Consider the following 25,725-nt stretch of genomic DNA (forward strand, 5'->3'; position numbering starts at 1 on the left):
TTCTTTTTCATATTCTTTTCCATTATGTTTATCACAGGATATTGAATGTAGATCCCTGTGCTATACACTAGGATCTTGTTGTTTATCTATTCTATATATAATAGTTTGCATCTGCTAACCCCAAACTCCCAATCCTTCCCTCCTCCACCATTTTAGGTCTTCTTTAATGTCTTTCAGTAAAGTCTGATACATTTTCTCCATAAAGGGCTTGCATATCTTTTGTTGGATTTAAAAAATTGACTTGTTGTTGTAAATGGTATCTTTTAAAAAATATTTTTCTATTTTCTTTTTATTTATTTTTAATAATTCTATTTTATTTTATTTGGCCATGCCATGCAGCTTGTGGGATCTTAGTCCCCCCATCAGGGATTGAAACTGGGCCCTTGGCAGTGTAAGCACCACCTAACCACTGGTCTGCCAGGTAATTCTCTGTTTTCTTTTTAGAGTACAGAAGTGCAATTAACTTTCTTGTATTGATTTGTATGCAGTAACCTTGCTAAATTCTTATTTATTCCTAATACCTTTTTCTGGATTCTTTTGAGTTCTCTATATAGACAACAATATCATCTACAAGTAATGACAGCTATGTTTCTTCTTTTCAAATACTTAACCTTTTACTTCTTTTTCCTATCTTCCTGTACTGGCCAGGTACTCTGGGAGGGACAGTGTTGAGTAGAAACATAACAGACATTTTTTTTCCTTTTTCCTAATCTTAAAGGGAATGCCTTCAAACATTTTACCATTAAGTGTGACGTTTGCTGTAGATTTTACATGGATTCCATTGATCGTGTTAAGGAAGTTCCCTTTTACTCCTAGTTTGCTAAGACTTTTTTTTTTTTTTTTTTTTTTGCGGTACGCGGGCCTCTCACTGTTGTGGCCTCTCTCGTTGTGGAGCACAGGCTCCGGACGCACAGACTCAGCGGCCATGGCTCACAGGCCCAGCCGCTCCGCGGCATGTGGGATCCTCCCGGACCGGGGAATGAACCTGTGTCCCCTGCATCGGCAGGCAGACTCTCAACCACTGCGCCGCCAGGGAAGCCCTTGCTAAGACATTTAAAATATGTGTAATGATTGGGTAGAGAATTTTATCAAACTTTTTTTCTTTATCTATTGAAAAGATCTTTTTTCCTTTAATTTGTTAATGTGATAGACTACACAATTAATTTCATAATGTTAAATTAACCTTTCAAATCTTGGGAAAACCCCAACTTAATCATGGTATATTCTATTTTCCTACATTTCTGGATTTGGTTTGCTAATAGACACTTGAGGGGTTTTGCATCTATGTTTATGACTGAAGTAGAACTCAAAATTTCCTTTCCTATGTTGTTGTTTTCTGGGTTTTTTTTTTTTTTTTTTTTGTGGTACGCGGGCCTCTCACTGTTGTGGCCTCTCCCGTTGCGGAGTGCAGGCTCCGGACGCGCAGGCTCAGCGGCCATGGCTCACGGGCCCAGCTGCTCCGCGGCATGTGGGATCTTCCCGGACAGGGGCATGAACCCGTGTCCCCTGCATTGGCAGGCGGACTCTCAACCACTGCGCCACCAGGGAAGCCCTGTTTTCTGGTTTTTGATATTAAGAATATCTTGGCCTCATGAAATGAGTTGGGAAATGTTTTCTTTTCTTCCATTCTTTAGAAGAATTTGTAAAAAGTGAAATTATCCCCTCCTTGAAAGCGTGAAAGAATTCACCTGTAAACCTGTCTTGGTCTGGGGTTCTCTTTGTGGGAAGATTGTAAATTTCTTTAACGGTTATTATACGATTCTAAAGAGTTGCCAAGAACTGTGTCCCAGATGTAAAATGTTTTTCATAAACCATGTTTGCTGAAGATAAATTTCTGATTAATTTATTTGCTTGACGGCCTCTGTTGGGGAGCAAAGGTGGTGCCTGAAATATCTGTACAGAAGCTTGGAAAACCCCAGGTGATGTGGACCACCACACTGTCAGTTCAAGTTCTTAGCATCTCCAGGGTCCCATGGCATTACTCAAGAAGAACTGCATGGGGACAGTCACTGATATGGTGGATTTCTATAAATCCTTGAAACACTAGGCCACCATAGCTAAGAGAATGGACTTTGGGGGCCGTCTGAATTGAGTTTGAAATTTGGCACTGTAACCAACTGTGTGAGGCTCAGACATAATTCCTCAGAGCCTTAGTTTCCTCATCTATAAAAGGGGCCAGTAACGGTAGCTATCCCTTAGAATTCTTGTGAGAATTCAACAGAACATATATGCAAAGTACTTTGCACAACATCTGGCTCATATGAAATACCCCCCAAATTGTAACATTGTTACTATTACAAGAGGGGAGACATACAAAACAGATGTGTGAGAAGAAGCAGCAGAATATAGGACTTTCTCAATGAGATTGGATTTAAAAATTTTTTATTTAAAAAATTTTTTAATTGGAGTATAGTTGTTTCACACGAGATTGGATTTTAAGGAGGAAATATTCATTCTCTGGGACACAAGGGCCTCAATAGTCCAGATTCCCTTTGAGAAAGACTGAGTGATGGGCAACTAACCCTGTGTGTGGGACATGTATTCAGGAGTCCTTTCCTGACACTGGACTGGGCTTTTCTCATGTACCCTGAGGCTTCCAGTGGAGGATGGGGTCTGGCACCTCTCTGTAGCTGTGCTCTGCACTGGCTTCTTGGGAAAATGCAGAAAAAAGGCCATACCTCAAACCAGAAAGGCAAAATTCCCTTCTTTAAGCTGGGTCCTCTGGTTGGGCAAAAAGTTATCTCCAGCCCTGCCACTCCCCCTTCCATTTTCGACCTCATATTCTCCTGAGCCTAACAGCCTGCTGCCTGCAAGGTGGGATTTTGTACCAAAGCAGAATCCGAGTTGAGTGCTATTAGTGCTTTTTGAAATGGCACAGTATACCAAAACCTTAATTATAACCCTTGCCCTCCTAGTCATAACGGTCCGTTTGTAGAAGTAACTGCTTGGCAATAATTATAATTAAATCCTCTCACTGGGCTTCGTTAGGGGCCATAAAAATCTAAACAAGCAAAGTTCCTCTTAGATCTGCTGTGGGTCCTCTCATGGCATTTATTCCCAGGAGATGCTTGTCATGCATCTACGGAGTACCGAGTATTGTGCCAGGTTCTGGGGATCGATGACGAAGGCCACTGCTCACCAGAATAGCGCAGACTGTGCGAGAACTCTTCTGTCTCAAACCCGACAGAACCTGGGTCCTGCCTGCACATCTTCCAGACACGAGCAACCTAAAGAGGAGTCATTTCTGAACATCTAGAAATTCACATGCTGTACTGGCCTCTGATACAGACTCCATGACTTAGAAAGTGGCTTTTTATGGCAGAGAGAGTGGGGCTGACAGTTATTTCCTGAACTAAGGAAAATGGACCCACAGGGAGAGCTGGATGGGGAAAGCAGCAAACCAAAACCAGTCAAGAGACAATATGGCATAATTGTTAAAAACGTGGGTTCTGAATTCAGATTCTCCTAGGTATGGCTCCCTGCTTTATTACTCTTTTACCAGGTGACCCTGGGGAAGTTATCCTCGTCCTAAATTTACCTACCTGGTCCTAAATTCCTTCATCTGTTTTAGGTGAGGTTTATAGGTTTTTCTCTAAGGACTATCAATCTTTATAGGCCTGTGGCTTTTACTTTGAGGGAGGTAGCTGGAGAAGCAAACTGAAGCAGGGCTTAAAGGAAAGTTAAAAAAAAATTCCCTTCTAAAAAATTTAGTGAAGGGAATTCTCTGGTGGTCCAGTGGCTAGGACTTGGTGCTTTCACTGCTGAGGGCTCAGGTTCAATCCCTGGTCAAGGAACTAAGATCCCACAAGCCACGTGGCATGGCCAGAAAAAGAATTTAGTGAGCCCAGAAATCATGTGACAGTGTCAAGTTCACTTGGTATCTTCAGAAAGTTAATTTCTTGCCACTTATTTGTTCTGTCTTCTGTTGGCATTAAGAAGTTGTTAACACCAAACAAGGTGTATATATATATATATATTTTGGGGGGGGATGGACAGTTTTACTTTTTGTTCTTTATCTTCTCTTGATGTTCCTTAGCTTAGCCTCTTCTCACAACCTGTGTCATTTTTCTCAAAAGAAGGCTAGGTGCCAGTGCCCATGGATTTTGACTAGCAGACCTCCTATAACATTTGAGAATGAATGTCTGATGCCTGTTGACTGACAAGCGTTCTGAGTGTTCCCAGCCTTGGATGAGGCAATGTGAGGTTGGGGTTGAGAGGAAGGTGTAGTCCCTGCCCTTAAGGAGTGTATAATCTCACTGAGATAAGATGGAGAACATCATCCACAGATTTTGCAAATCACAACCACCACAAGGGCTAATATTTGAATGCTTCCTAGGGATCATCCATTCCTAAGCACCCTATTAGCTCATGTCATCTTCACAACACACCAAAGGGCTAAATACTATTATTATCATCACCATTCCCATTTTACAGATGAGAAAGTCAAGGCAAAACCCGTGAAAGTAATTTGCCCAAGGCCATAGAGCCAGCAAGTAAGCAGAGCTGGGGTTCAAACCTAAACATCCTGACTTGAGAGCTGACCCTCTCAGAACTCCCTACAGTATGCAAAGCAGTGTGTGCAGTTTGGAGGTTGGATCAAGAGGCTGTCAGGGCTGAAGGGTTCTCAGAGTGCAGGAGTCTGTGAGGGTTGGAGCCCTCAGACGAGTCCTCTCCCAATGTTTGTACCTTATTTTCTGGGCTGAGCCAGGGCAAGTATGCCTGGTTTCTGGGAATCCTGCAAGGATGGCTGAGAAGAGATTTCCCAGTCCTTTCCCTCCCTGGGGTTTCATGGTGCACTTTCATGGCTTTCATAAGGCACCGGCAGCGGGATGTCATGCCAGGCTTTGGCTCTGGGCAGAGGCTCAGCAAAGCCTAAGGGAGAGGAATGGCTGCATTTGGATGCAGCACTTGATGCTCAGATGGTCACTGGCCAAAACAGAGATGTTACCACACTCTGTCACTTTATCTCCATCATGAGCCAGATGGAATGGCTGTCCCTTATGCAATAGTCAAAGTTTTTTTTTTTTTTTTTTTTTTTTTTAGAGTTGTGGTCAGGGAACTGAGATTCTTATTAACTAACTATATATGAACCTTGAAAAATCTGAAGCCCACTCCCTTTGGCTTTAGAACTGTAGTATATGAGAGCTGCAAGGGACCTTAAAGATAGTCTAATTTAATCTCCTGAGCCTCTGAGAGGCGAAATGGCATGTTGAAGGTCACACGTGGGATTTGGTCGCAGAGTCAGGTCAGGTCCCCATTGGGAGAGGGAATCCTGTCTTGGTAGCTCTTTCAAGCGGTTGGTTTACATAATTTGTTTTCCAGACTATGTTTCACTCATTTTTGCCAAGTATTTATTGAGACTTCCATGTGCCTGGCTCTGTCCTCAGGGAGCTTATATTCTAGTAAGGGAACAGGCAAAACAATAAACATACACAAAACAAAAAACAAGGAAAGAGACTAAAAAATATGTGCTAGGAAGGAAACAGAATACCGGGAGGGGCTGGCTTTGGAGAGGGTGTTTTTGATTCCACGTCTTCCCACCTGGTTAGGATGACCGTGGCCATGAATGTCATCCAAATCAAAATGTCGCCCATCCCTTGCACTGGGAAAGTGTGACTTTGTGGGGATCTCAGCTTTTGGGGTAGGTCCTATTCCTGTGCGGTGCACAGAAGGGATGAGGCTGAGGATGCATCAGCTGAAGGCGTATCTTTTCCATATGTGGGGAGGCCACAGTAAGGGAGGCGCAGCCATGCGGCCTCATGCCCAGGGGCGCAGGTGTTTTTGTCCTCTGACAGAAGCCCTAGACGCTAAAGCACTAAAGCATGGGCACACCCTCAGCAAGGGAGGGTGTTGATTAAGCACAAAATCCCCACAGCTGGCAGGGCATGAGCAAGCAAGGCAAAATGAGGGGATCAGCAAAGCTTGGTGGTGACACCCTTCATCTCCTTTACGTGGCATTTGTAGAGAGCCCATCTCCCACTTTCACTTGTATACTTATTTCTTTCTTCAGTTCCTCACTCTTACAAGCATTCCCTCACTCATCCATGTCTCCTGTCTTTCATCCAACCCCTAGATCACTTGATCATTCCTTAATTCAGCCATTTCTTCAGTCTTTTATTTACGTTAATTGACTCAGACACATTGGTACACTCACTGGGTTTCACTCACTTCCTCACTCAGACATCCACTAACATTTACTAAATATTTCCCCATGCCAGGCTCAACTAGGATTAACCCTGGAGGGGGTCAGGAGGCACCAGTTACCTTGCTGTTATGGAGTTTAGGGTAAGAAGGCAGCAGTTAGGTAAATGCCAAAACAAGGTGCAAAGTGACAGCTGTGTACCCAGAGGCAGATATGAATGTCTATGGGGGCTCAGCTGGTGCCTCCCAGGCATCTGCTGCTGCCTCTTCCCTGCAGGGCTGCAAGTGACCAGGTACACGCATTCTCACCAAGACATTAGGGACCTCAGATGTCGCTAGACCAGCAAGTATTTGCATTTTAAAGGAAGAGAAAGAGAGAGAGAGAGGGAGAGAGAGAGAGAGAGAGAGAGAGAGAGAGAGAGAGAGAGAGAGAGAGAAAGAGCAAGGCTTCACCTAGGGGTTGGCAAACTTTTCCTGTAAAGGATCAGACAGTAAATATTTTAGGCTTTGTGGCACATACAGTCTTTTTGAAAGTCCTCAGCTCTGCTGTGTGGTGTGAAAACGGCCGTGGACAATACGGAAAGAATGACTGTGGCCGTGTGCCAGCAAGACTTTATTTTTGGATGCTGAAAATGGAATTTTTACATGTCATGGAGTATTCTTCTTTTGATTCCCCCCTACCCTCCAACCAATTAGACCTGTAAAAACCTTCTTAGCTTTGTGCCATACAAAACGAGGCTGAGGGCCACATCTGGCTGGTGGGCTGTAGTTTGCCATTCCTATTGTAGCACCTCCCCAGCAAATAAATGAATAGTGGATAATTTCCAGGTGCCAATAGCAAAAATAGTTTGCAGTGCATAGTCCTTCCCCTGGTGACTGCTTTCTCTATTTGCATAGAGAGGTGAGGCCCCAGCAAGGGCCTAATCCCAGGCATAGGGAATATGACTTTGAACATCAAGGGTAGACATTCTCCAATCTCATTCATGTCCTACCCACTTGAAATGGATGCAAGAGAAGGATTAAAACTGTGAATGCTCTCTATGACCTGGTACATGCTGCTTCAAATATATTTAGGGTTGGTCTCCCCAGTGCTTGCCCAGAACTTGGCACATGACAGGGAATCACTAAATCTTTATTGAATGAATGGTTGGCTGGCACGTGGTGGGCACACTGTGTTTGTGAACAGGACCGTGAAGGCAAGGAGCCTTCCCTAATCAGTGCCAGCACAGATCAAGGTCAAGGCCAAGGCAGCAGGTGGAGCACAAGAGCTCAGTTAGGCAGCTTGAACTAAGCCCAGCAGGAGGGAAGGATCTGTTCCCATTTCTGACTCTACCCTCTCTGTCCTCAGGGTTGCCCTAGACTCAGCCATGAGAAAGCACATTTCCCTAGCCGAAGTGTCTGGAAACAGATGAACTGGAGTTTGCAATGTTCTTTGCACATGTAAGCAGGTTTTATTATGCATCTAATTGTGCAATTTTCCACCAGGGCTGGATTGTTTTGGAGTGGGAAGAGAGGGAGAAGGATGGATATTGCATCTTCCAAAGCTTGTGCTTTGAAAATACAGCAAACATTCTTTTCTATGAAAAAAAATGGCCCATTTCCTCAGAAGTTTCTTTTTCCTTTTCTTTTTTGAGAACATTATTAATCATCAAAAATAAAATTCCTCCAGCATTAACAAAGGGTTGTGATAGGGGCTTTTACCTTGTTTCTCCATGAGAACAATGTGTTAAGAACAGGCTCCTTGTGCCCTCTGTAGAAAGCCTCACCTATGGAGAAGACTTGATTTTCAGCTATGCCCCGAGAAAGCACGAAAGCAGCTAATTTGCTGAACAAACTGAGATGTACCCCTAGTCCAGTGTAGACCCCAGAAAACGCCAGCTAAGGTGATACAGAATCACTGAATCTTGGATTATGGGTCTGTACAAGGATGGCAAACACCTGGCACACCTGCCTCCTTTTCCTATTCCTGGGCCCATGACAGACATTGCTAATCAATCCCATCATTCCTTCCCACTAAGCCTGGTTGCTGCCCTCAAATTGCTCTTAAACTCTTACTGTGAATGATCAAGTAGGCATATGAGAAGCCCTACTCCTGCCACCTGGGTGGGGAAAGAGCATGGGCATGGAAGAGAGTCAGACCTGGGTTCTGACCCAAATCCTGAAATGTACTTGCTGAGTAACACTGAGCTAGTTACTTAGCCTCTCTGGGTCACAGTTCCTCCATCTAACATGGAAATAATAACATCTATTCACAGTACTCACAGAGGCTGGTCTGTATGTAAGACCCTGGCACTGGGCCTGGCACCTGCTACCCACGCCACAAAATTAGCTCCTTTCCCTCTGAGCTGAGCAGAGTGGAAAGTGGACCTGTTCCAACAATCCAGTGAATATATAGGTCCCTTCAGCCTCTCCATCCCTGTGCACATGAGTCTGTTTGCACATTTCCAGTGATGGCACTGGCAAGTCTACCCGTCCCACCTACGGAAAGTTCCAGTTTTTCTCCAAAGCCCCTATATTCTTGGCATGTGTTTGGGAAGAAGGGTCTGATATTCAGAAAGGTCATTTGCCTTGCACAGACCTTATGTCAGCTGCCGTTTATTCTACATGTATTGTACGCCAGGCCCTGTGCTATCTCCCGCACATAAGTGGTCCCCAGTTGGGGCTAATTTTGACCCTGGGGGACATTTGACAAGGTCTGAAGATATGTTTTGTTGCCACAACCAGGTGGTGGATGCTCCTGGCACCTAGTAGGTAGAGGCCAGGGATGCTGCTAAACACCCTACTGTGCATAGGACAGTATCCACAACAAAAAGTTATCTGGCCCCAAATGTCAGCAGTGCTGAGGTTGACAAATCCTTCTCTATGTGAATATCTCATTCACTTTCCTAACAGGTCTGTGTGAAAGGTGCTATTACTGAGTCCTTGCAAATGTGAGCCACATGGACAAGGTCCCTGTGCCATTAAGGAATGTCCATGTCTCCCTTCTCTATACTACCTTCCCTGTCCCTGACTGTTGCCCTGTACACCTCTTTTCTCTTTCTCTTGCCCTTCTATTTTATTTTTCCTCTCCTATTTTTCTTTCATGCTGAATTCTGTGAGTGTGTGTGTGTGTGTGTGTGTGTGTGTGTTAAGCACCCCAGTGGCCTTGGGTATCAATTACCCTTGCTCCTGGCTCCCAGGGCTAAAGAGTCTGTGTTAAAATGTCTGCGGTGCAGGCCAGGCCGCTCCCTTTTTCAACCCTGGCAGGGCTGGGGCTCCTGAGTGGCTCACCTGCCAGGATTAACTGGGCAGAATGATGATGTAAAGTTTAACTTCTTGTTGGAGAAATGCTGAATCAAAGAAGCAAGCTGGGTTAATTACCGAACTTGATTTGGTCACCAGAAATAAGAAAGGTTTTTCCCCAGAGTACCTCAGGGAGCTTGGGCAGGGCGGGGATCTGTGCACTGCAGGCCTGATGGTGCTCCAGGAGCACTGCCGTTTTCTGGCGTTAACTTCAGTATAAAGTGAACTGGGCTGCTGGGGCTGAGGAGAGGGTCTCGCTTCACCTCCTTCTTTCCCCAGGCTGACTTCCTTTATCCTTCAGGTCTCTCTCTACCTGAAGGTCACTTCCTGCAGGTAGGCTTCCCTGACTACCCTCAGACTCTCTTCATTCCCCATCCTTCAACCTTACAGAACTTTGCACACTTACAATCTTGTATCAGGTATTTATAATACTTTGTTTAGTATTTGTTTTCCCTGCTGGTCTGGAGATTCCACGAACTTAGGGACCAGGTCTCCCTGGTCCACTGTATTGCCTGTGCCTGGAGCACTGGGGGCACCTGACAACTCTTTGTTGGCTGCTTCACTGGTGGGCCATGAGGGGCTTGGGCAACTAGACCAGATGAGGATGTGGCTTACAGAAAAAGCTGAAAGGTGCCAAAAAAAGATGGTGGAAACACGGCCCTGCCTCAGTCTCCACCCTGGTCTCCTCCTTTGTCCAAAGTCTTTTTTCGTGGCTTCCCTCCTGCGGGTTCCCCTTGGGATTACAGCTGAGGGTCTGAGCTGAGCAAATACAGTTGCCCCAAGGGGCCGCAAGATACAAGCCCAAAGCCATACTCCTTCCCTACTTCCAGAATTGCCACTGCTTAACAAGGAAGCACGGGGACTTTTGGAAGCCTCTGCACCCCAGGCATGCTCCGATGGAGCATCCTTCTGAAGCGTGCTGCTGGTGGACGGCATTCTTAGCAAGGCCTGTTTGCACAGGCCAGCCCTGGGGCATGGGCATGGGGGCAGGTCATAGCTTCCTGAGCTGACCCAACATTAATCATACAGTGAACATTTACTGGGCCATTTACCACTGCCAAACCCTGGCCATTATCTCATGTACATGCATCACCTCATTTTATCCTCACAGCAATCTTAAGAGGTTTAAAAAAAAAATCACCACATCACTTCCATTTTACAGATGGAAGAACAGAGGTCCAGAGAGATTAACTTGCCCAATGTTATATTGCACAGTAAGAGGCAGGGTGAGAGCTGGCTGACCCCAAAGCCCTTATTTTTATCTTCTTACTATACTGTTTCTCCCTAAAGTGCCAAGAAGCTCTTTGTTAAAAAGCTCCTAGAGGAGAACTCTACCTGACACCTACTGGGGCTGAGAAAGCTTTGCAGTAGCCAGAAAGGAAAGAGAACTCTTGTGTGAAAGTGTGCTTGAGAAAAGACCAGAGGAATCACAACCAGGACCATCATTAACTAAATAATAGGAGCTGTTCTTCCTGGTGTCATTTGCCTTCAGAGTGTGCTATTCGCTAACTGAGCAACATAATACTCTGCCAGGTCTGTTTTATTACTCCACCTAGAAAATGAGAAAACTGGGACCTAGAGAGGCAAAATGCCTCCTCCCGGTCATGCAGCTGATGGAAGGGAGCACTCAGATCAGACTCTTAGGCCTAATTGGTGACATCATGGCACATCAGGTGGTGATGGCACCTGTCTTGTACTAATGATCACTCTTGCAGCCTGGGACCACATGGCTCACGGATGAGGCATTAACTGATGCAGTAAAAGGACTCTTAGTTTGGTCTTAAACCACATTTAGTTTATTTGATTTTGGAGGAAGACGTTGACTCTGTTATGGAATTACCTTTTCCTGCCAATTTTCTCACATATAAAATGAGACAAGATCACCCCCATGTTGGCCAGGAGCTGTGAAAAATATACCTTAGGGAATTCAGATTGGAAGGGTCACCTGGATCTTGGAAGATGTCTGGCTCAATGCCTGGTTTAAGCCAGGGGTTCTCCTCAATCACACCAATGATGATATATTCTAAACACTCTGCTTGGAGGCAAGCAGGTAAGAGCAATGGCAGCAGCTTACTGAGTTATAGCTAATCCCTGAAAAGACCTCGCATGGAAGGACCTACCCATTTTGCAGATGAGGATGCTGAGGCTCAATGGGGTAAGGTAGTTAGTTCACTGTCACTTAGTTATTAGGTAGCAAAGCCGTGGCATGAAGCTTAGCCTGACTCAGAGCCCTTCTATTTATATTAAGCTGCCTTCCTCTACAGGGAAAAATAAAAACCACCCCAAAATCCAACAGCAGCATCCATAGGCTCCTTCCGCATTTTCAGTACTTAGTTTCTAACAATCTATATGATGGGAGAGATTTCTCCCTGTTCCTCATGAAATCCTTCATGTGCTGATTTATGTTCCTTTCCTCTTCCAGACACAGGAACACAAAACCAGTCTATAAACACACGTTTGGAAAAATAAAGTCAACTCCTATTCCCACAGCAACACTGAAGCCCTTTCTTCTCCAGGCTGAAGAAACCTGGTCTTTTCCTCCTGGTCTTAGCCCAGCTGTGGGAACCAGTCCTCAGGAGGGGCAGAAGGGAGAACACACGGCTGAAGGGGCCAGGATGAGGAGGCCGGCCTGAGGGCAGTGATAAGGATGTAAACAAGGAGACTGGCACAGGCAGGCAGGGGAGATTAGCCCAGCTGGCAGCGGCCAGTGGAAAAAGGAGTAGCAGTTCAGTGATGGCAAACATGCCAGGAGAGAAGGTGGTGAGAAATGAGTCCTGTCTTTGAACTAGGGAAACGCCCAGGAACAAACAAGGAAGAGAGAGGGAGAAACACGGGGTGAGTGGGGAGAGAATAAATATATAGTGGTTAAGACATGAACTTTGGATTCCCCAGTATATGCTGAGGGCCTATGATATGAAAGTTTGGAGATCATTGTGAAATAATTTAGTTAAAACTCACAGTATAGGATCTTACACATCATCAGCTCTTAGAAGGTAGTAGTCAATCTTACAGAAGCATTGCAGCTTAAAAAAATTCAGGAGGGGGACTTCCCTGGTGGCACAGTGGTTAAAACTCCATGCCCCCAGTGCAGGGGGCCTGGGTTCGATCCCGGGCTAGAGAACTAGATCCCACATGCATGCAGCAACTAAGAGTTCGCATGCCACAACTAAGGAACCCGCAAGCTGCAACTAAAGGAGCCAGCCTGCCACAACTAAGACCTGATACAACCAACCAATTAAATAAATATTTTTTAAAAAGTTCAGGAGGGATGACAGATTTGGAATGTCACCATTTTGCAGCCCCGAATAAATGGTCATGAATGGTTCCTCATGAATGGTAGAGAGGAATGTGTTAACATTGCATAGGCTCAACCAGTACAACCCAGAATGTGCAGAATGTGGAAAATTCAACAGGAGAAATGACTTGGCTTTTTTTTTACATGTCCATGGCAAAGGACGAGAGACAGAGAGACAGAGAGAGAGAGAGAGAGAGAGTCAGAGACAGAGAGACAGAGAAAGCAAAAGCAAGAGGACCTGTAGAATAAAAGAAATCTAATAGACATATCAACCCAATGCAAGGTGTTTACCTCGTTTAGATGCCATTTAAACAAAACATCTTGTAAAAAACTTATAAGGCAAATATGGACATTTGAACACTGAACATTTAATGTTTTTAAGAAATTATTTTCCATTTTCTAATGTGTGATAATGGGATCACTCTTACGTTAAACTCTTGGAAGAAAATACTCCCTGAAATTTTTAAAGAGATACTGAGATGTGTATGGATGAAATGATATTATGTCTGAGCTTCGCTTTAAAATAACTCAATTAGGAGCAGGTTCATGAGCGGGGGTATAACTGAAATAAGGTAGGCCTGTGAGTGGATAATTGCTGAGACTGGGTGATACGTACAGGAGGGTTCACTGTGTTCTTCTCTTAACTTTTATATGTGTTTGAAATCTTCTGTTACAAAAAAGTTCAAAAAACCTGGAGGAGAGTGGTTGAAGAGAAATCTAGCAACTGACTACTAAGAAATTTTGACTGCTAACATTTTTAATAATAACAAAACTAATAAAAATGGGAGCCAAGCACTTTATACCCACTTTACATCTTTGATATTCCCGACAGCCTTGTGAGGTAGGGGTTATTCCTGCCTTTTTTTTTTTTTTTTTTAACAGTAGAACAGTTTATCACCAGAAACAGAATAAGCCAGAAGACAATTAAACATCTGTACAGTGATGAAAAAGATGGAAACTGAAGCTTAGAGTGGCTATGGACTTGTCAGAAGTCTCACTGCTGAGACGGGGGAGAGGTGTCTGGGCCTAAGGCTGGAGTGGTTTCCCCTGGACATAACACTGCTTCTCTAGGTGGCTCCTGACAGCTCTTTACCCAGGGGATCTGGCAGAGCAGAGGGCAGCAGAGGCCCTCTGGTTCTACCCTGTGTCTTTTTTTTTGCTTTCAGATGTCTGCCAGGGAACTCCTGCTAAGGCATTAACTGATAATGTATGAGAACAGTCTAAGGGGCTGTCTCCACCCAAGGGGTACGTTCTTGAAAATTTAATAAACATATTTCAAGCACCTGTTAGGTCCCATAGAAGGTACTTTGGGGCAGATAATGATGACATGGAACAGAACAGTTTGAGGGGACAGGTGTTCATTTAGTGGAGCCTCCCCACTTTTCACTCACAACTCTTTGGGGCCAATCCGGCCAGTTCAAGAGAGCTCTGACAGCTTCACTTGTGAGCAGGGGTTTGTTGTGTGAAAATTGTAAAGATAGAAATTTATATTGGAAGATAATCAAAATAAGAATATTAGCATAGGGGAAGTTTATGTCTGTAAATTACCTTAGAAGGAGGATTAGCTAAGAATCTTAAACATACATTAGCACTGACACTGTGTCCAAAGGAAAAAAAATTATCTTACTATTCAGTAAAAACCATCTCTCATGGCCATCCTGAGTACTGTAAAGTTGGGTTGGGAGATTTCTACAAAAGATGGAGACAAAGGGACACAGGAGATCTGGACTTATAGTTGAAACTCCTAGAAATTACTTTCTTCAGAATATTTTGAATATTGGATCGAAAGGAGAGTCAGCTTTACAGACCTCAGGATTCCCTAAGGCACATGACAGCTCATCTTCCCAGGAGCCCAGGAAAGATGCTTGGACTTGCCATTATCATCCTGGGATGGGATGAAGGAGGCCTGGGGGAGGGAATCACATCATAAGGAATGATTTCAGTGACCTGTCTTTCCTCTCTCTATCTTACTTCTTTTATTTTCTGGGTAATCAGAAAAGGGGAAAGGGATTGGTAGTTATTTAAGTAAATCAGAGGCCTCTGTCTTTGTTTTTGATTCTTGAGGCAAAATATGTTATTAGAAAACTTTATTGGGGCTTTGGAAAGTCAACAGCAACATAAATGAATAAAACACCACCCCTGCCCCTAACGAGTTTTCAATCTAGTAAGCCTGGTGATAAGATACATATGGGATGCTTATAGTACTAAGAACACAAGTGTAAACAATGTGATGTGAACACAGGGGAAAGATATTAATTCTGCAGAAGAGGGGTGGCAGAAGTTTCCTTGAAGAAATGGTATGCGTACAGGGCTTGGGGTATGGATGTGACTGTGACAGGCAAATGAACCAAAAATAAATTCCAGGAGGAACAGCATTTATTTATTCCACAAACATTTGTTCATTGCCCAGAGTAATGCAGGCACTATGCCGGGTACACGGACAAAAAGCCAAGAGGCGGTCTAGTATTCACTATGCTTACAAATGTTGAGTAGGTCACTGCAACTTGTGTGTGCCTGTGGGGGGGGGACATGGGGGGAGGCTGGAAGGCTACCATCAGATCAGGGAGGGTTTAGAATGCCTTCACTCATTTAGGAGAGAAGGCACAGGTCTGGCCTCAAATCCTGGGTCTGTTTCTAGCTTTCAGACTTTGGGCAAGTTATCTAATTTTTCTGTCCCAAACCTTTTCTGTTTGGTAAAATGGGCAAATGAACACCTACTCTGAAGGGTTGTGAGAATAGTCATAATGTCTGTAAATCATCTCATATTGATAGTTTCTGACTTTTAGTGGGCACTTAGTTAATGGCAGGTATTGCCGCTTCTGAAGACTGTAGGGAACCATTGGTGGTCTGGGGAGGAGAAGCAGACAAATGGATTTGGGTTTTCAAGAGTATGGAGGCTATGATTGGGAGAATGAGTAGGGGTGAGCGGGTCGGCAGGATGAGGGGTTGAGATTGAGCAAGGTCCTGGGAGGCCAGGAAGAGGCTGAAGCAGTGACGGGGACCAAAACTAAGGCAGTGGGATGGAATGAATAGAAACAATTGCAAATTAGGTGGCAAGCTGAGCTTGCTGATGAACTGGATGTAGAAGGTGAGGGAAAGAGAGAACTCTGGAATGACAAAAGCCTTTCTATATAGCTGCATTGCAGTTGCACTCACCTGGGCCTGTGATACAGGGGAAGGGACGAGTTGAAGGAGGGGGCTGGAGGGATTGGCAGTAGCCAGAGGGGGAAGGGAGGAAGAGGCTGAGTTCCCTGGGCAGGGAGGGTGCGTAGACTGGGGGAGCAGAATGTCTTAGGAAGGCTAGAGTTACAGAAAACAAGAGCACCTCATGGTGCTGTGAGAGGGGACAAACCGACTCCACATCCTGAAGAAGTCAGTTCTGGAATCTCCAGGGTGGGCCTGGCACTGTGGCTTCCCTTAAGAGGCATTACTGACAGACTTCTTTCTAACTCGTGTCCCATGCAGTTGACTTTCCTTCTCCTTCGAAGGCATCGCCGTCCTCAGTGCAGACCTAGAGATAATCTCCAGGACTCGCCCAAAGGCCAACTACATTGGTTCCAATCCCCCTTCTTAACCTCCTCCAGTGCCATTTCCCATGGAACCTACTCAGAGTCTTCAGGTCCAATCCTGAATTATTTTCAAGCACAATTGTGTTTAATCCAAAGTTCACCTTTAAGGTCACTTCCTGACGTTCCAGCCAGATGTGTCAGGTGGTTTCCCAAGGGTGGGAGGACACAATGACAACAGGAAAACAGAATTCCTTGCTTCAGCTCCTCTCTGTGAGAAGATAGGAACTGCTACCCTTTGGTGTTTAAGAGGTGAAGGATAATCCACCTCTTCATTGTTTCTTTAGAGGTGTTTTCAGAAAACCTACTCCTTGCTCCTCCAAGCCCCCTCCGTTTAGTTGGTGGGGACTTAACATTCTTTAAAGAGGCTCTTCCCTAAAAAATTTTCCTGGACTTTTTACACGTCAGTCACAGAAGGACCAGTGTTCAAATATTCAAATATCCCTCTCTCAGGGAACAGGACTGAAGCTAACAAATGCCCTCTCCTCTGCTTCCGTAGCACTTCCTACACGTTCTAATTATGCATGTATTTACTCTGGATTGGTGCTTTCTAAACTGCATTGCGTCCCATCTTCATGGTTTTTGCCATATCCACATACCACTTGTACCTTTATTAACTCACTGTTCTTTTAAAAAAAAGCTTTAACATTTTAATAAAGTATTAAAAATTTTTCATAGACTTCTGTGAACAAGAACTGGTATCACTTGTAAGATATGGAGGATAACCATCCGACAACATGATAAAAACATACAGTGTTATGAAATTCAGAGATGGGCAATTGCTTGCCCAAAGCTCTGAGCCTGATGCCTCGTTCTCTCTTCCTGACAGAAGGAGATTAGCAAAACCTGATAGAGGATGTTAAAGACAGACTAGCACCAAACTAAGACTTTCTGATATCACCAAGAGGCTTGGGGAAAGTTGGAAAGGAAGTAACTTTCTCTGTCGACAGTTCTGTGTTGTAAAATTCCAAGTATCTTCACCACCTAAGTCAGTGTGGGTGCCATCAGGGTGCTCATCTCATTTTAGGAAGCTCTAACTCCACTATAGTCAGTCATTTATTTTCTGTATCCCTGCTAGACTGTGAGTTCCTTGGGGGCAAAAGCTTACTCCTGGTGCCTTCAGTACCATGCACAATGCTTGGACACGGTAGTTCATAAAGGAACAAAGTGATAGTAAATGAAAACCTTCTTGAGGTGCAGAAGACTTGGGGTAAATTCTTTACTGAGGGGTGGGCAGGGAAGAGAATGCTGGAAGGCCTTGGAGTCAAGTGAAGATGTGCAAGAAAAGGGAGGCTACAGACATTCAAGATAAACTACATTGATGTAACGGTGTTGCCTGATGACGTCTCTGTTAATGGCGAAGCATAGTGACAGGAGCTTATGGGCCAGAATCACATAATTCTACGGTCAAAACAGACTCTCACTGTTCACTAATTATAGGAACTTTGGCCAAACCATTTTTCTTTGGGGGTCTTAATTACGGCACTGTAAAGTGGTGAGAGTACCTCACCTACAAAGGCTCTTACCATATTTTAGGATGGAGCGTAGGACTCAGGACACTGGCAACAAGGACAGAATTCCTTCCTCCCTGCCTTCCTCCCTCCCTTCCTTCCTTCCTTTTCTACCTATCAATTCTTTTACTTTCAATAAATGTTTGAGATTATTATTGCTGTTCTTGATGTTTTGGTAGTAGGATCCCCAGGACTCAGTCTGGTAATTAGTACATTGTAAGCACTCAACAGATGTCTACTGGTTGAAAGAATTACACTTACCTGTGATCTTTCTATAGGAAACAATTCCTCCTCCAGTCTTCCCTGTCTATGTATACGTCACCACCATCTGCCCAGATGTTTAAGCCAAATGTCTTGATTTCTTGATTTACTGAGCACCTACTAGGGACTATGTACTATGAAAGGTGCTGGGATGGGGAAGGAGGGGGAGTTTGATAAGCTAGACCCAACCACAGCTCTCAAGGATGTTAGAGAAAAAGGAAGCAGGAGATCTTGTCATTTGCTCAACTTTCCACTCATCTTTAGATGTAGCTCATAAGTGGGGCATTTTAAGAGTGTGCTTTTGACAACATCTGGGCAAACATGTAGAAATACTTATAATCCACCACCATGTGAATTGAGAAAAGGCTATCAGTACTGTGCAGTGGTTCCCTGGGGATAGGACATGCCAATGCCACACTTTGGAATTCTCACCATTTGTGAACATTAGGAAGGAATACTACTTGTTTTGAATCCTACTAGGATTCTCTGCTTCGGTCCAGCCTCTCTGTTGATGAGGTAAATGACCAGGGATAAGAATGAAAAAGGCACAGGGAAAGTGACTCTTGGTTAAATCCTTTGGGAAGCCAACTTATAGCTGAGTGAGCTAGCCTAGATCTACTGAGTGTGGGCTGTACTTCGTATACCTATGTCTATATATTTAGAAAGAATGGTTTCAGAAAAATTCTGCTAGTCTTTCACTTAACTGTGAGTCACTAGGCTCCCATGTTGGAGCATGTATGTGTGTGTATGTGTGTGTACGGGGTGTAGAACTTGGGGCACAAAGTGTGTATGTACTTGTAAAAAAGTGTTTGGAGTGTGTGTGTGTAGGAAGGGAAGGGAATTTCACAGTTTTTTAATGCAAGGAGAGTGTATAGGGAGGGGAGAGCATAATTGTGTGTGAGTGTGTATGTAGTGCAAGTGGCGGGCAGAATGACATCAACAGCCAGCCTCCTAGAGATGCAGACAGTGGTATAAGGTCTGAAGTGCTGTAGCAGGTGATTGTTTTCCTTTTAGACCAGCACACAGGTCTTTGAGGAACCCTTGACTTTCTCCTCCTCCTTGTCTTGTTAAAAAGGGATTAGAGTCCAATTAAGTCATTTAATCCCAAGGTAGAGATTCATGTTTAAAAACAAGATTTACAGCTTAATAAAAATTACATCAGTGCAAGTTGAGGTTTGTCTTTTCAAGTTGTCACCTGCATGGTTCCAAAGAGTGTTTATAGCAGAATACCTGACATGCAATTCTTAATTACTTTGCCTTGTACCTCTGGTCCTTCATCTTTTAAAGCATCCTTCAACCTAAATAGCCTCATGCTGTTAGAAGTAGTTCTGCTTCAGGATTGCCAGGACTGCCCCTTGGCTTATCTTCCTTCAGTTGGCAACTCAGTGGCCAGGCTTAATAATAACAGTAGTTGTATTAATAACAATAGTATTAAGAGCTAATGCTTATTGGGTACTCAGTATGTGCCAGGCATTGTGCTAAGCACTTTACATACATTATCTCATTAAATGCTCCATATGAAAACCACCAGGGCTGGCTTCAAGGATGTGTGACATGTGTAGTCACACAGGGGTCTGTGCTCAGAAGGGCCCTTCACTCGGTCTGATACTCTGCTGTTGCCATCTTGAAATTCTTAATCATTTTTGACCTGCATTTTCATCTTTCACTGAGCCTTGCAAAGTATATAGCTAGTCCTGAAAACACCCAATAACCCATAGTCTTTTTCTTTCTTTTTCTTCCCTTCCACATGATGCCTGATACATTACTGGAGGATGGAACAGTGAATGTTAAACTGTCATCCCAGAAAACAGATGTCATTACCTCCTTGGAGGGAAGTTCTCTAAGGGACAGGAACTATGCCATGGCTCTTAGCAAGGGAAAGCAAACCCCCCTCCTCTAAACCTCAGTTTTCTCATCTGTAAAATGGGGGTAACAACAACAATAATAATAACACCTAGCTCACAGGCTGTTTCAAGAATGAAATGAGATCATGTATAGACAGCTCTGACACATAATGACATTAGTTGTTATTAATGCATTATAGGGGCTTAGCAGGTACTAAAGGTCCAATATTGCTTGTGACACGGTGTGGGTCACTTGCCCAACTCCAAGGTACCCTTATCCCAGGGGTTTGTTCCCTACCTGCCCCACAGGGCTGGGAGGAGCATCCGCTTTCTCCATGTGCTGGGTGATCACAGAGGGGTTGCTGGAGCTGATGAGCACTGGGGTGCTGATCTCCACCATATGGCGCCCCGAGGGAGAGTGCACCATCCTGTTGAGGGTGTTCAAGGCTGTCATGATGGAGAACTGCCCGGGCCCCTTCCTCCTGGACCCCGGGCCCCTTCGGAGTGTGGGTGCATTGGTCGCCTTGCTTCTGGAGGATGACACCAGGGACATGCCTTTTGTGTGGGATGACTGACGGCCTTTGTTCTTCTCTAGGAGGTATCTTGCAGTGAGGTTTGGCTGAAAAGACAAAAGGTCTGATGAGAATTTAGTCATCCTGATCTCGTGTGAGCGGCTGTGTCTTACCCAGGCTAGTCTGAAGTCGGCTCAGATGCCACCGCCTAAGTTGTCATTCCTTGGTCAGCTTCCATCTGTTATCAATATATCCCAATTCCTTTACTTTATCAATCAATTCTCACAACTCTCCTGCAATGTAGGTACGACTCTTATTGAGGTCTGAAGAATTTAAAACAAGCCATGATACTCTGCTCTGATTTTCCCACCTCTCTCAGCATCATCCCAGCCTCCTTTACCTGGGGGACCCTTCCCTCTTCCTCTAGCCACCCCTGAATCCCTCCCTCCACCCTTGACTTGGCTGTTTGCCCTTCTCGGTGTTCCTGCAGCCCCCATGCTTTCCCACTCCACACGGTAATCATTTATCTTCCTTTCCTCCGCTGGACTGTTAGCTACCTGAGGGCAGAGACCTTATACACGTGTCCTCTGCTGTATCCCCGAGTGGGTGCTCAGTGAGTGTTTGTGCAATAATGAGTGGATGAAGTTGCTCAAGTTCATACGATAAGTGTTTAACCAGAATGTAAATCCATTCAGGACCCTGGATCACCTAAGGCTAAGACCACCTTTTACTACTTCCTTTAAATACTTTTACCTCATCACCATCCTCTCTTGTTCTATACCTCTTATCGTCAGTGGTGTGCTGGTACATCAGAAAAACAAACAAAACAAACAAACAAATGACCCCCCTCAGCCCGGTCTGTAGAGTTTACCAATCACTGTGGTGTAAAGATCTACCAATGGTTTAACAACTGGCTAGCAAGATTCCTGAAAACCTAACACCCAGCCCTTGCCATCTAGCTCCAGCCAGCTCTAGCACCACCACTGACTGTATTGTATTTTGAGTATCCTGCCCACCAAGGGCCCTGTGAGTTCGTGTCCTTCAGAAATCGGAAATATGCTGACAAAAGGGATTGTGTGAATAAACTTTCCAGGACAGTTACTTAAATTTCCATCATGATGATTGTCACCAGTTGCCCTCTAAAAGCATGTGTCTCATTCTAATTTAGAGGTTCACCTATAGAGGTAAAAGGGAGTTTGCTCCTTTAAGAACTTTTTCTTCATTTAAGAACTTTTTAATAACCATGTGAGGATGATTAAGATGATTAATATAGTTGAGATAGAAAATTTTAAAAAAGATATAGTTCCTGCCACCAGAAGCTTGTAATATTGTGAAAAGAAACCATCGAGTAGGGGAAGGGGTATTATTATGCCCACTTTAAAGACAAGAGAGCTGAAGGGGTGACGTACATGGCAGAGCCAGCATGTAAACAACCAAACAAGAAAAGACCAGGTGGTAATAAATGCTCTCATGTGTCAGAGGGTGACTGTGGGAGGCGGCTACTTTAGATTGGTGGGGGGCTGTCAAGGAAGACCTGCTGAGAAGGTGACATTCAAGCTGAGACACAGATGCCAAGAAGGAACCAGCCATGTGAAGATAGGCATGAGAACATGCCAGGAGAGGGATTGCAAGCTAGTGGAAAGATCCCGAAGAGGGAGAAAGCTCAGCCTGTCTGAGAAAAAGATGTGAAAGAACCAGAAAGAAGGATGGACCAGAGTGAGTGAGGAACAGGTGGTCAAGAGGAGACCATGGAGGCAGGCAGGATCCGGATCGCATAAGACTGGGAGGCTCTGAGTTTACTGAGTGTAATAGGAAGCCTTTGGCAGGATTTAGGTGGAAGGGTGACGTGATCTGATGTTTGCTTTTATTTAGAAGCTCATGCTATGGTTTGGCAGTTTCCTACTTAGCGTCTGACCCAGCAATCCCACTCCTAGGTAATTACCCAAGAGAAATGAAAACTCAGGCTTACTCAAAAATTGGTATGTACATGTTTATAGCTGCTTTAGTGATAGCTGCCAGACAATTGGAAACAATCACAATGTCTTTCAACTGGCGAATGGATGACAGACTCCGGCACATCCGGATCGTGGACTATGACTCAACAAAGAAAAGGCACGAGCTACCAATACACCCAACAACATGGATGAACCTCAAAGGCATTATGCTAAGTGAAGGGAGCCAGACTCCAAAGGCTACATTCTATATGATTCCATTTCTGTGACATTCTGGAAAAGGAAAACTGCAGGAGCAGAAAACAGATCAGTGGGTGCCAGGGGTTGCAGTCAGGGAAGGTGCGGACTTCCAAGAGGCAGCCTGCCCTCGTATTTTTTGGCAGGTGTTGGAACTATTTTATATCTTGATGGTAGTGTGGTTATACTGTATGCATTTATCAGAATGCAGAGACACCAAAAAGAACAAATTTTACTGTATGTAAATAAAAATAAATACATAAAAACCTCATTCTGGCTGCTATTCAGAAGTGCCAGACCGGAAGGAGGGAGATCAACTGGGAAATTACTGAAATTATTTAGGGCGCTTCTGACGGAAGCCTGGACCATGTCTCATGTTCCCCCAGAGCACCCATCCCTCCATTGTTCACCCAGTAAGACGATAATACCTGCTCTCTGAGTTGAATGAGTAAAGTTCTTTCTGGTCTTTCATAGCCACGATGAAATAAGTTAATTTTTTTCTGCCTTCACCTAATTGTTCTGCCCCCAGGTGAGCAATACCGTGAGTGTTTCCGTCAGCAACACAGACAAAGAGCCCCGTGTGACTCTAGGTCTTCCCTGTCCTCTGCCAGGGTGATTAATAGCTCAGCCGGGGAAGGACTGCAGGGCTCTTCAATTTGCACCCACTCATTTGAAGCAATATCCTTGAGGTCCACTGGGCTGAGCGAGGTTCATATAACCCAGGCACGCCCCGCTGGAGAAGTCCTGACAAGAACGGGCATAAGCTCCGCGTTTGTTTTACCACCTTTTACCCAGATGCAATTCAATAAGTCAAACGATACATTAACAAGAAAAATCCTGTTTATGCCAAAAAGCCCACCTCACTCTCAGAAGAAAGCTCTCCTTCCTTCCAATTGCTTTGCATGGCGCTGGTATTTCAAAACTTATTTAAAGGGTTCTCAGCAAGTGCTGGTCTTAATGAAATGACTGGAATCAAATTTTAAGTACTGCTTTAAAAAGCTCAATTTAGATTTCAAGTAATTTTTGAAAACCAGGTTCCCAGATTAGAGCAACCACTTGATTATCATTTCCCCTCCTAGCAATTAGGAGAACAGGACCCTAGTTTGATGATGACTGTGAGGGTTCTTGTAATCACTAATTTTAGAGGTGGAGTAGTGGGGAGAGTATCCAAATGAATAATCATTAAATGTAGAAGTTTTGGAAAAAAAGGATATCAGAAATGGGTAATGAAATCAGTGATGCCTTTTTCCCCCAGACCTATGAAGAAGCTTCTTGAAATAATACAGGGGACCATGCAAGCTCTAATCTGCAAAAATTTAAGCACCTCCTATGTATCCAACTAGGATTAGTTGTAGCTCATCTCTGTCCTTGGAGACTTAACGGTATCTCCCAAACATCGTAATTGTTCCTCTTCAGCATATGTTGCTTGATCCAGCAAATGGCTCTACCACTGACCTAGACACACAAATCCGAAAATAGGGCGTGATCCTTGACCATTTCCTCACCCCTATCCCCCGCTCCTGTGGATCTACCTCCTAAAAGGTCCTGGAATCTGTCCAGTTGTTTCCAATCTACTAGTCAAGGCTACAATCATTTTCTAACTGAGCCATGTAGTAGCCTCCTAATTGATCTTTCTCCTTTTTTTAAATCCCTCCTCCTCAAATTATTCTTCCCACTGCATCCAGAGCAATCTTTAAGAAACCCAAATCTGACGGAGTCACTGCCTTACTTTAAATTTTTCAGTGGTGTCTTCTGACTTCTGGGTCAAGTCCAAACTTCTTATGATATGGCAGAGGTGATGATGCTCAGCAAATATTCCAAGTAGTCCCCTGTACTTCTCAGCTGATTTCAAGCCAGGTGGGACTATGTGACTGGTTCAGGCCAATGGACTATGAGTGGGAGTGACAAATGTCACAGAGCTGAGGCCTTTGCTGATACACACCTCACTCTTCTTTACTCTTCCCCGCCATGAAACCTAGGAAGTCCATGTGTTCCAGATGGCGCGGCTACAAAATGGCCCAGCCTCATCAGTCTGGGTTCCTCAGTGACTGTGTGAGCACAGCCTCTCACCATTCTGTGCTGAACATGTAATATGGATTCAAAATAACTTTTTCTTTGTGAAGCCACTGAGATACAGGGGTTGTTTATTACCATAGAATAACCTAGCTCATCCTGACTAATGCAGGAAGGTTTACAAAGTCTCCTATGGTCTGTGTCCCATTTGCTTCCCTGGCTTCTTCTTTTTTTTTTTTTTTGTCTCTCTCTTACTCTCTAAGCTCCAGCTCTAGTATTCTTTGGTCCTTTGGAGGCACCACACTTCCTCATCCTGCAGGACTTTTGCACATGTTACCTCCATTCCCTAAAACACTCTTCCCGCCATGCTTGCTCCTCATCATTTGTCAGATCTTGGCTTACAAGGCATTTGCCGACACCCTACCCAGGTAAGTTGAACATCATACTCTCCTCCCCCCAATAGTTCCCTCTCCTTCACTCTTTGCATCATTCATCACACTTATAATTATTTATTCATGTCTGCCCCTACAATCCTTGAAAGTAGGGACTCATGTCTGTCTTGTATCACTGGAACTTAGCACAGGACCTGACATGGCAGGCACTCAATGAAAAATAAGTTGAATGATTGAATATATATTTAGGACAGGGTCACGTTGAAAGGTATGTTCTCTGAATTTTTTTCCTGGTCAGTCGGACCACCTCCCAAATATTTTTTTCATTCATTCACTTGTGAAGCTAATTTTTTTTATGAAGTACCTGCTCTGTGTTGGGCTAACCTGTGAAGTACAAGCCACACACCGATCAGGTGTTCTGAGAAGAAAGAGACAACTGAGTATTCAACTAGTTGCTGGAATTTTATGGAAAAAGAAGATTTCTAGCTGAGCCTCATAAAATGAGTGAAGTTGAACATGTAGAGAGAATTGGGTGGCTGTACCTGGAAGGGGCTTCAACAAGAGAAAAAGCACGATCATTTAGTGGAGAGAGTAGGAAGACCAGCCTCTCTGGACCATTCCTCTTCCCCTCCCTTCCATCTTTCATTCCTTCCATACAGATTGAGATGAGAGGGTGAGGGAACTTTGACAGCTGGGCAGTGTTCTGGGCACACCACTCA

The 25,725-nt window shown here is 44.3% G+C and overlaps 1 protein-coding gene across 3 annotated transcripts in view; it reads right to left on the minus strand.

Moving 5' to 3' along the window:
- Window positions 1-25,725, minus strand: part of SH3RF2 (SH3 domain containing ring finger 2) — a gene marked incomplete at its 5' end in the record, with an annotated part of 137,681 nt that overhangs the window by 48,076 nt on the left and 63,880 nt on the right. For all 3 annotated transcript variants that reach the window (XM_079704081.1, XM_079704082.1, XM_079704080.1), the window contains one exon: window positions 20,199-20,519. In XM_079704081.1, coding sequence (XP_079560207.1) covers window positions 20,199-20,519 — 321 coding nt within the window. The remainder of the gene's footprint in view (window positions 1-20,198; window positions 20,520-25,725) is intronic.

This window comes from Hyperoodon ampullatus, assembly GCF_949752795.1.
Source record: "Hyperoodon ampullatus genome assembly, chromosome: 4".
In the NCBI taxonomy this organism is placed as follows: Eukaryota; Metazoa; Chordata; class Mammalia; order Artiodactyla; family Ziphiidae; genus Hyperoodon; species Hyperoodon ampullatus.